Source organism: Haliotis rufescens, unplaced genomic scaffold (genome assembly GCF_023055435.1).
Source record: "Haliotis rufescens isolate VD_foot unplaced genomic scaffold, xgHalRufe1.0.p SCAF_17, whole genome shotgun sequence".
Taxonomy (NCBI): domain Eukaryota; kingdom Metazoa; phylum Mollusca; class Gastropoda; order Lepetellida; family Haliotidae; genus Haliotis; species Haliotis rufescens.
Window position 1 is genome coordinate 29106395 of NW_025963857.1, and position 12478 is coordinate 29118872.

General features: G+C 40.8%; 1 protein-coding gene across 2 annotated transcripts; it reads right to left on the reverse strand.

Annotated features, from left to right (window-relative positions):
- Positions 1–346: 346 nt before the first annotated feature.
- Positions 347–4140, reverse strand: LOC125381205 (E3 ubiquitin-protein ligase TRIM9-like). 2 transcript variants are annotated; one of them, XM_048397841.1, is made up of 3 exons: positions 3995–4140; positions 2559–2813; positions 347–2370 (listed from the first exon to the last, which is right to left on the reverse strand). In XM_048397841.1, exons 2-3 carry the CDS (start codon positions 2581–2583, stop codon positions 755–757), a joined length of 1641 nt encoding a protein of 546 aa, XP_048253798.1. In that variant the 5' UTR covers positions 2584–2813; positions 3995–4140; the 3' UTR covers positions 347–754. The 2 variants fall into 2 exon arrangements, with proteins under 2 accessions (XP_048253798.1, XP_048253797.1); XM_048397840.1 differs by having other exon boundaries at positions 2559–2756; positions 3995–4139.
- Between the last annotated feature and the right edge of the window lie 8338 nt (positions 4141–12478).

Genomic DNA, 12478 nt, shown 5'->3' on the forward strand with positions numbered 1-12478 from the left:
AGGAGATCTTACTTGTAACACTGTTGGAATGCGCAATTGTCTCGTTCGCCAAAACTCAGTCCGACAAACGGACTCAAGACAAAACGGCCCCAAACACTTGCAAAGACGGCCCAATATCATAACTGTATAACAATATTAAAATAAATGATGAATGAGTGAGTGAGCTGGGTTTAACTCGCTGACAACAACGAGCACGGGCACCTGGTGCTGACAAACCAAGAAACATAATCGAAACAAATCGAGATCCGAATCAACGATCATAGGTTTTTGGTGTGCCCAAGGGACGCAACTCTGTTCAGCGAATTACGGCTCCTTTGACAACTGGACCACTCGTTAATTTCCAACTAATATTTATTTAAAAGACTGAGGTTACAACAATTTCCCGCAACAATACTTTTACATCATCACGACGTTTAATTATAAAAATGTAACACAATTAGAGATAAACAGTACTTAAAGTTCAATATATGATTTACTGATTCCAGGATTGTATTCAGACCAATGTTTATAGTTAATTTAACATAGCTTCAAGCATAAATAACAGTTTCACCATTTGTGATTGTAATTTGGATCCTGTAATTAAAAGAGACTTTATGCTGTTAGTGGTACTACAACTTCATGCCCGAACATCGTGGAGGAAGATCTAGAGTGGATGTTAATATTATATTGCCAAATTTATAAACGATATAAAGCCATTGTATTGGGCAATTAACCGGCTATACCTACTCACTGACTGGCTATATATATTTATACTTTATTCAAAGGTAAATACTTTCACGGATTCAGAGCAGCTTACATACAGCAAGCCGTCATCATCCAGACAGATGCCACCAGGACAAAATAGATCATCCCGTGCTGTGAGAATATCTCTGACAAACTTTCCCGACTCTGTCAGCTGAATCACCTTGTTGGAGCCATTGTCTACAAGCAGGATGTCTCCTTTCTTGGGTGTTGTGATACCTCGAGGCCATGTCAGAGCTCTTATTCCTGTGGGAGTGTATGTGAAAACAGTTTTGCCATCCCTTGTCACAGATACCAATGACTTTACTTCTCCTTCACTTACTACCACATTGTTATTCCTCATGACATGAATATTTAATGGGTTCATTATAACACCTGTTTTGATGGATTTCAGAACATTCCCTTTCCTATCCAGTATGTCAACAGAGGCACGACTCTCAATACAACCTGCCAGAAGTTGTGAAGAGTTCAGGCAGGCTAACCCATAATATTCCGTCTTTGTTTTCACAGTTGACAGTAATGTAGGTTCTGGGTCAAACTTGATGAAAGCTATTTGTCGTGTGTCTGGCAGAGTAACAGCTGCCTGAGCTCCATCCAGCTTAGCTATTTGAATTAGAGCAGAAGGTAGCTGGAGACATTTTTTAAAGGATAGTTTGTTTGAAGTATAAAATACACTAAGTCTATCATAATCTAACACCACAGTTACCTTGATACCATCAACAGTCATTACTGAAACGTCACTCAAGTCACAGTCCGTGTATCCCTGTCTGCTACAGTCTAGTGTTTGCAGGAGAACAGGAGAAGACGTCCGGTCACTCAGGCCCTGAACAACCCTGACCTCCCCCAGCTGCACCTCAGCTACATATCTCAAGAGCTTGTCTGTGTCATGTGTGAAGATAATACTGGAAGTTATTGGTGTCTTGTCCTCACTTGTGTCTTCAATTCTGGATACATCCACAGACCCATACATACCATACATGTCTTCTACACAGTTTCCCTTTACGGCTTTGTTTGTGAACTCATGCCGCTGATGATGCAGCTGGAGGTCGATCTCCTGGGACTTTCTGAAGGCTTTCAGTTCTTCTACACGTTTTTCTGTTAGTTTGTCGATGCGCTCCAGCAATTCCTTTTCTTTTCTCAGAAGAACATCTGTAGCAGCCATGCATACTTTCTGAACTTGGTCTTTCATCACTTGTGCGTTCTTCGATAGCTTTTCAATTTCAGAGTTTGTTGATGAAATTACATCATTGTAAGATTTAATTTTATTCTTTTGCGTCCTAGTTTCATTGATCAGAGTTTCCTTTACAAGAGGCGTCATGACATCTATGGTTTCAACATCATCACACTTCCTATGTTTGATACTGCAGCATACAGTACAAATTGCCATCCTGCAATCTTTACAAAACAGTTTTACTTTTTCGTCTTTGTGAATTCGGCACATAAAGCTTGATGCCTTTGGTTTCCTGTTACTATGGGTACGTACATCGATCACTTCATGATCACGTAACAGGGGCATCTTCTTGTGCATCTTGAGACATCCATCACAGAAGACATCATCACAAATGGTGCAGTACATTGTTCCTGGAGTTGTCTCCCCATCTTCTTTGCACACGCTACAAGCCTCAAGATCTGAACAGAAAGTACGGAGTCTTACAAATAATGCAATTGCCAGAAAACATACTCACTTACTATTACTATTAGACATTCATTTTGTATATATACTATGTATAGTTGCAACATTATTCAATCCAACACTTATATAGAAAACTGCATTTTATATCAGTGACAGGACATTAAACCGTTTCATTATTTCCTACCTGGCGATGCCTCTAAAATGTCCATCACCCCTGTATTACTCGGCGTGGTTTCAGCTGGCTCATCCACTCCTCTACTGGACTGTCAGGGATGGTAACCTTCGTCAGTTGTCCACAGGGGGGACATGGGACGGACTTGGTTTGAATTGCTCCTCAGAGGCCTTACAGAATGTATGTGGTAGGATGGATCATTGAACATCTCTGCGGATAAAACACAGGTCAGGTGGTTGTCTGTTAACTTCTTAGCGGTGGCCATTTCTAATAAAAGACATCATATGATTAAGTTTTGGTTTCAATACGAGTTTGTTACATTAAACTTTGTTGATGAGAAAATAAACCCTTATTTATTCTCTTTTCTATGCTCTACTTAAGTATCTGTTAATTCTGACTTTTGATACTCAGGAACCACCATGTTTAAAGTTTTATGCTTACTGTGATCATACCAAAAGAACATCATATCATGTTGTCAACGTGTGACCTTACCTAAGTGAGTGACACCGTTCCTCGTCTGTATTTACAACCCAATCTAATTTGCATGCTGCTTAAGGCGTCTGTCTGTCTGTCTATCTATCTATCTGTCTTTCTGTGTGTTAAGTTATACTTGTGAATACATAAAAAAACACTGTTTTATTTTTGCCTCTTGCAGAACACAATACGTCAGTTACAATCTGTCAGTGTATTTTGTGCAATATATCATTGCCTCTTGCTGTCATTGGTACTAAATAATTGTGTTGCTGAAATGCTGGATTTAACATATTATCAACTGAAAGATAGCATCTGATTACATTTTCGCAGAACATTTTCAGACATGCTTATACGTAGAGCATTTTACATTTAAATACATATACGAGTTCTTGTGTCCTATGTGATGGTATGTGGAACAAATAAAGGGACATAACTCTAATATTGATATTCTTAGTCCGCGACCCCAGTAATAACACTATATGCACCCACACTGCATACATTGTATCTCTGTTAAAGTGGTTTTAGGGTACACAACAATGCCACACATGCAACAATGTTGTTAATATGTTTTGAAAAAACCTGACAAACGTCCAGGCAAAAGAAAATTTACACATGAAAAACAATGGATTATCAGAATTTTAATAGGCTGAAAACAGACGACTCAACACTGCAAACGTAAGGTCGAAAACACAACTGTGACACCCGTATCAAACAAATCACCATCGAATAATTCTTTCTTGTTTGTTTCCCGTTTAGCCGTCATCAAACATTAGTGCATGCTTGCCCTGCAGTTTAATACATTTCACATGTCACACTTACTTCAACATTCAAGTCACGGTTTACGAAGTGCAATTTGCCTTGATGTGGACTATATCTCAAATCTATGAAATTCTCAACACGATTCATTGTAGGGTAGATTGAATGCGAAATAACAAATATTTAAGATATTTTTCGACAGTGATCTCGCGTTTGACCTTTACAGATACGGCAACATGGATGAGCACACGGGGTATACAGGGACTCACTTCCTGGTTGAGCCCACCCACACTGATCATGATCACGCAACACGGAGTTTCTAAAGGGGAAGAGGTATGTGATCACGTGACACATGTAACCTGACGTTATCAGTTAAGACCTGTCAATAGCGTTGTCAAACTACGGTAGATTATCTATATTGAAATTCCACAGAGATTTATTGCTGTAACCTCGTCACGATATGGCTGAAATATTGCCGATGTGACGTTAAACTTTAACTCACTCACTCACTATTGTAACCTGTAATTGAAATGTATGTCAAACAAGTGACAAAATAAACATAAATCTTTAATGAACATCTCCGCCTTAGGAACAACTAAACGGTAGACAATGCACAGATGCTAAAATGTTAAATGTAGGAGTGTAAACGACAGTTAAACATAGGACAATAAATGCGAAGTTGACACAAATGATGTCATGTGAGCCCAGATAGACAGTAAAACAAAAATATAAAATGGTAGATACTTTAATAGGGGTCCTTTAAAGTAAAACAGACGAAAGGTGTAGATTATGTGGATGATCCAGAGGAAGGGGTTGGTTGGAAGGGGTTGGGATGGGGTGGTCTGGGGGTGGCCAAACTGCATACAAATGGATTATTATTTGATTTTGTTGTTGTTGCTATGATATAGCCGCAATATCTTTATTGTAAACCCCATAACTCACTCACTCACTCACTAGAGTTTCTTGGGGCACGGGTGGCCCAGTCGTCTAAGGCGCCGCGATTCGCTGTGCGAGTTGCGTCCCTTGGGCACGCCAGAAACCTATGATTGTGGGTTCGAATACCGGTTCGTCCCGATTATGTTTCTAGTTTTGTCAGCACCATACCCGTGCTCGTGGGTTTCACCGAAGTGGTAAACGTCTGAGACCTGCATCACTTCGGGCTTTCCTCCCACATTAAGCTGACACGCCGCAATATAACTGTAATACTGTTAAAAGTGGCGTTAAACCAAACTCATTCACTCACTCACTCACTCACTCACTCACTCGAGTTTCTCTGTCAACAGATGTAAATGGTAGAGTGATCAGCATCTCGCGATACAGGAAATGAGTACTGAGGCACCAGCACTTGTAAGGCACCATTAGTAGGAACTTGACATCTGCCGATATACCACTTTGTTGACAAGAGGATACAGTAAAATTATTAATTTAATTTCTAAAAAGATAGACCGGATACTTGAACAACTTCCACTCGTGTTCAAGCACATGATGCATAAACCTGATCACCAATTATAAATGTGTAAACAAACTGTTTTCAGGGAATATCTTAAAGGAAGTACATAGTGTAACATCAACCTAGCAATATATCGATCCCGAAGAGACGCAAATGCCGAGAGATATTGGTATGGCGAATATGGTCGCTTCACAGGGCCAACATCCGATGACGGTGTCAGGTACAACAATGCACCGGTACAACCAGGGAGGACACACCAGGGACAGGCCAAGGATCGGTAGACCATGTGTCATGATCCCCCGAGATGACCGCTATCTGTGACCTTTGTATCTTCGCAACCGTTTCCTGACGGTGAGTTTTAGGCCGCAGCATCAGCCAATACACTGTGACAAGAAGACAGCGTGCTGCTGGGATTCGGGCCTACCTTACGGTGGCATGACCCCGACCCAGTCGATGGCAGCGACGTGATTTGCAGAGGATGCTCGTCAATGATGAGTTAGATCCACCTGTTCAATGCAGATGGAAGAATCCGGGCGTACCGTCGAAGAGGAGAGAGATCAGCTACAGGATGCGTCCAGGAGGAAGTCCTTTAGTAGGGGAAGCATTATGGTCTGGGGAGATATGCAGTGATATGAAAACATTGTTATCCATGGAAACTTAAATGCCCAGAGCTACAGGGATGAAATCCTTCAACCTGTTCTCACCCCCCTTCTCCGCCAGCAGTTTCAGGGTGTTTGTTCCAGCAATATCATGCTAAGACCATACTGCCCTTCTGACGCAAGATTCCTGGTAATCACGATCTTGGATCCTGACCGGTTTTGCCTTGGCCAGCCCACTCGCCGGATCCATCGACAATTGAACACCTCTTGGACCCCTTTGACAGGCAGGTCAGAGAATAGCTCCAGCATCCCACAGCTCTGATTGAGCTTGAACGAGTCCCAGTGGTAAATAGAAGCCAGATCCAAAATGACAAATGTCAGCAATGAGACGGTGGATGTTTGCCTATCCACTCTTGGATTAATGAACTCGCTAGATTAGTTCACATGTAAATTCACTTTATGACCCCTCAGTTGTTTACATGCCTTGGACGTTTCTGTATGTAACGTCATCTTGGTTGTTTTCTTTATCGCGTTCTCACACAATATTTAGATTATTGTTCATATATTGTACATTGTTACCATAAGTGTTTTGCTTCATTTTCTTGCCATTTTAGATGATACTTGGTTTCTTTTGTTCGTCATTTTATATATGTAGTGGTTCCCGGGTTTGATCCCCCAAATTGGTACACTGTGTTTAGCCCATTTCTGTTGTCCCTACCCGTGACATTGCTGGAATATTGCTAAAAACGCCGAAAAACCACACTCACTCTTTGATAACAGAGATACATTAAATGGAAGGGATCAATGAACTTTTCTTGAAAAATAAATTCCCCAATATATACCGTTTTGTTAATTAAATCTGGCCAAGAATCGGCCTTCAATATATTATAATTTCATACTTTGAAGTTTACACTGTTTCTTTCATGCTGACTGGCTGAAGGGGTAGTCACGTGATCTGATATTTGGAGTTCACACATCTGTGAAAGGACAAAAAAAAGTTCACACGATGTGAACATTTTTGTGTGAAATTGATCGTGTGAACTTTTGCCGGAACTACGAGGGCCATTCAATATATAACCAGCCTAAGCTATTTAGCAGATCTTAACGGTTGCATGTTTGTCACGTGCTGTCCACCAATGTATGTCACGTGCATAGACAATGTTTCACTGAGGAAATTGTATTTGAAGTCACACACGTGATCTATAAAGATGGCAAGGGTAGATTCTGCCAAATTTTCGTCAAAGGTTGAATACAGGGCTGTTATTAGGTGCCTCTACTTAAAAGGGAAACCGGGAAAGGAGATACATGATGAATTGTCAGATGTTTATGGTGACGGTGCACCTTCGTATGCACAGGTCAAATTCTGGGTTGCAGACTTTAAGAGGAGTCGGGTGAACCTGGAAGATGAGCCACGCCCTGGCAGGCCTGTAGAGGTGACCAATGACCAAACCAGTGAAGCTGTGAGACAACTGGTTGTCAAAGACAGGCGAATGAAGGGGTCAGAAATGGCCAAGGCCTTGGACATTTCAGAGGGAAGTGTCCATACCATTTTGCATGATCGTCTGGGTATGAGGAAGCTGTCTGCCCGATGGGTCCCGAAATGTCTGAGTGATGATCAGAAGGATGTACGTGCGTCAATGTGTCAGGCACTTTTGACGCAATACAGTCGGGATGCAGACAACTTTATGGAGAGAATTGTTACTGGTGATGAAACCTGGGTACACCACTATGACCCAGAAACCAAAGAACAGAGTAAGCAGTGGACTGGCTTTGCTTCACCCCGTCCCTTTTGGGATACCAAAGGGGTCTTGCTCATTGACTACTTGCCACGTGGCCAGACTATTACTGGAGAGTACTACTCCGATCTCCTGGGCCGTTTGCGGACTGTTATTCTTGCCAAACGTCGTGGAAAGATCACAAAAGGTGTGCTGCTCCAACATGATAATGCCAGAGTGCACACCTGTCGACTTGCGGTTGCCGCAGTGAAGCGGAACGGGTTCAAAGTATTGCCTCATCCACCTTACTAACCAGACCTGGCACCAAGCGACTACTTTCTCTTCCCAAACTTGAAGAAAGAACTGCGTGGACGTCATTTCCGGTCCGTGGATGAACTCACGACAGCAGTGGAGGGGTGGTTACACGAACAACCCCATGGTTTCTATCACAACGGGCTTTTAGCTCTCACACATCGCTGGACAAAGTGCATAGACCTCAATGGTGATTATGTGGGAAAAGAAGAAGTGAGGAGCAGTAGCAAACAGGTTAGGCTGGTTATATATTGAATGGCCCTCGTTCTTTCCGGGGGGTTCCCCGAATTCTCGTTCGGTGTTTACGATCAACTCGTTTTTCTATTTTCTTTTTAATACCTGCATTTATCAGCAATATAATTAATTTAGGATTTTTGCCTGGTCTTGTAACATTTTTATTTGACTTATAAATAAATAAATGCTTTGGTTCTGGTGATTGATGTCGTCTAGCTGCTTGATGAAACAAAATGGATTGTCCTTGCGATGATTTGGATATGGAATGGCTATCTTTCAATACTAATTACACAAGTGAAGAACATTAATTCTGTAAAATTACTGAGGTGAACGAAATTCATTTATTGAGCGATATTGACTTTGATGCCTTGTTTTCGGAAATGGCAGAAATCTAGCACAAATGAAAACAATGTCGTTCCTGCTCAGATGTGGCCGCTGACACAGAGCAAACGCGAGTGCTCCTGATCAATCCCAAACTAAAATCCGATTTACTATCGTATCGCGGAAAAAGAACTAAGATTTTGAGAAACCATAAAATAAAAAAAGGCAAGGAAAGGAACTCAAATTTAAAAAAACCCAAAAACTTGCCTACCTGTTTTATCGATTGGTCATCGGAGACGAGAAAATATCCGTAGATGGAATTAGAAATCTACTATTCCGGTTTCGGAGTTGTCCGACCTTCTCCGTGCATTCTAGGCCGAGAAGCGGCGGCACATGAGGAGTGACGGGGCACAGTAATGAAGCTGGCATCAGGTCATACAGTAGGTCCATCTCAGGTGACAAGAAACACCAGCTAAGCAAAGTGTTACATCACACACGACAAATCCCAAACTCCAAATATAACACACCCTGACGTTGAATTTTAACACAAAACACACGTTTCAGAGCACTCGGTTCAATCCCCACCAGTCCATTCCGCATCGTCCGAATCGGTTTGCGATTACCCAAACACAAGTCACACATTCATAAATCGGGGATATTGCCAATTTGCTCGTGCCATGAGAGGGTTCACGGGTCGCGGTGTTTTCCATAACTGCTCCATAAACGTCATTTTCAACAGAAGCAAGTATAAATTTCATCCTCATGTTCCCTTTCGACTCAAAATGCACCTCTTTACAAACTTATGTGACGTCATATATAATCCGGGCTTGAAGGTTGACCTCGTCTCGGTGCATCGAGGTCATGTTTATATTTTTGTTCAACTTCCTGTAACCTATTTTTAAGATTTTATTTATCCCAAATATTGTTTGTAAATTTGTTCAGAGAATGAAATTATGTTGACATATTTCTAGATTATGACAACGGTTTCTACCTAGTATGACGCCTTACTTTGACGTTAGGGGCGGTCGGGTAGCCAAGTGGTTATAGCGTTCGCTCGCCACGCCGAAGACCCGGGTTCGATTCCCGACATGGGTACAATGTGTGAAGCCCATTTCTGGTGTCCCCCGCCGTGATATTGCTGGAATATTGCTAAAAGCGGCGTAAAACTATGCTCACACACTCACTACTTTGACATTATGTAAACGGGTGCAAATTTCAAATAATAAAGATGGATTGTAAAACGAAATCGGTTTTATCGTGACCATGTGTATATTGGCCAGAGAGGTTATGACATTTTCTGTTACAATATGCAAACTAGTATTCAAGGTTAATACCCACATGATACCAAAAGAATCAAAGCCAATTATTTGTTTCCAGAATGACAAGGAACAAATAAATTCAGCGATCAAGGTAAACGTCCATTATACTCCTTCAGCACATAGTTTCTCCCCACACAATATTCCTGTGTATGTATCCGACATGAATGAAGACGCTACACCTTAAGCAGCGACGTCTGGTGTCAGCTGTTACATATCAAAGTAGTGTGTAGAAATAGACATAGCGTTTAACGTATCATTTGTAAACACTTCATTAACCCTTTGTATATAAAAGCGACAAAATCAATTCATACTCATAATGATCAGTCCACGGTTCGGAAACACTTTCGACCGCCTCCGTGGTCTAGTAGTAGAGTGTCCGCCCGGAGAGAGGAAGGTTCGGGGTACGACCTCCGGATGTGTCATCCCCAAAGACGTCAAAAGATGGTACTTCTTGTTGCCCTGCCTGGCGCTCTACATTGAGAGGCCACAATAAGGACTGGTTGGCTCGGAGTCAGTATACTGTGTCTGAGTGGGGCATTCATTTGAACCTATAAACTCGGCGTGAATTCAGACTAGTACAAGCACACAGAGAGAGACAGAGAGAGAGGGGGGGAGAGAGAGAGAGAGAGAAAGAGAGAGAGAGAGAGAGAGAGTTGCATGCTCGTCGCTATTTAAGTGCAATAATCTTGAACTCGACGTTGAACCCCATTTCACCTGACCGCAACTCATAAACACTTTCACACTGATTGACACTGATACTGACATGTCAGCTGTTAATGCACAGACGTTGAATTAATACTGACTAGACAAACACAGTGCCGATATGGTTACCCAATTTCACCTCACCTCGTGCTTTCTCCGGCATCAAACTGATTCACCATGATATAACTGACATAATGTTCAAAGAGGCGTTAAAATCAATTCACTCACTAACTCTGTTCCTCAACTGGACAGTAATCTCTGCCACTACTGATGACAGATAATGTATACATTTGAAGATGCTTATTGCATTTTTTATTGAATTGATTTTCATATTTCGTCCAATGACCACCACAAACGACGTCTTCCTGTTTGCAGTGGTAGTTAGTAACCACACGGGAATAGATCAAGTGTTACCTGAGTAAACTGAACACATGAAAAGGACAAATACGTGCATGTTGTTAATCAAATGCAGAAATATATCTTTCTGAGTCCACCTAAATAAACACAGGCGTCGCAATAAATTTATAAACTTATATCTCAGACATTTTAAATAACAAGGAAAGACAGGATTGAAAAAAAAACATTAAACATTTTAAATTAGGTATAAATGGTTTGTTTATTTACAAGTAGTTCCATCATACTCACATGTCTCTGAATTGATTGATTAATTGTCATTAAGACCGAAAGTTACAAATGCAAACAACAAAGTTCATGTATTCCAAGTCATGGCCATGTCATTCGAAATTCATGTAAATGTTGATAAATTTCTATTTGAACTATAAGCACTGGCATTAAAGGTAATTTCTGACAACTTATAGTGGGAGCGATACATGCAGAAGCCATCTGAACTGACGAGCAATAGAAACCTAGTATATACTTCTACATGTTTTTTTGGTGTTAGATATAATTTGATTTAAAACTTTTAAAATAAAATTAAAAATTGAAAAATGTAATCGCATAATACACAAGAGGTTATGAGTATCTCGGACATCTCATCTTTGAAAAACAATAAATTTGTTTACAACATTTCAAACATGATAGGGGCCATGTTGCTGCAAATTCATTTCTTGCGTCAGTCTTCACTGAATTTGTTTACACACATTTACCCAGCAACAGATGACGTTTTACACACTTTTGAAGGAATGAGTGATGGCTGAAGAGAAATGCTCAAACTTAACAACAGTTCTTTACATTTTCAATTACAAAAAAACCCGATCGGTATACCTTCCTTTGTCCCTCTGATTATTATTCATCCCAGCTAAGCGTACACCAAAGTTATTTCACTTTATGTTGCGCAATGTCTATACGTAAAGTATTTCCGTTTATAATCAATTAACTGGGCTTTTGACAGATAATCAATGCGAATAATGTTATACACCCTTAATTCATTCTATAAAATAAGGTGATAAATCGAGACATAATGTTATTAATAATCACAGTGGATGAATATTTACCTCTTGGATTCTACGACGAGTGACGAAACGTTCAACTCTAAAGAATCAGGGTAGAGCTGTTCTTGACCGCGATCGAGACATTTTGCCATTCGATCCCCCTTTTGTAATCTTTCCTGATAAACAAGGGAACACGATACTGCCCCTCATTCTGTTTTTAGTAATAAACGCAATAGTGTTTCCTGTGTAGTGTATGTAATGACTTTATACTCACGCTCTTGGACATACATATATGTTTATCATGCAAGATTAAAAGACAACCCACTTTTCCGAGATCACAGTGTAAATATATTAACTATTCATCTCTGTAATAAAGTATACCGCGTTGACGCTTTTTGCTCTCAATTCTACAAAATAACATATTTTCCGCCATCATTACAACCATTTCACCTCTTTCATGTGTGATTTTATCTTCCAAATGCGAACCACTGGACTGATTGAATAACTATCGCAGGAGTAAGGTGAGGTGAAATTGGGTTTGGTGAGTGAGTGAGTATGGTTTTATGCCGTTTTTAGCAATATTCCAGCAATATCACGGCGGGGGTCACCCGAAATGGGCTTCACACATTGTACCCATGTCGGGAATCGAACCCGGGTCT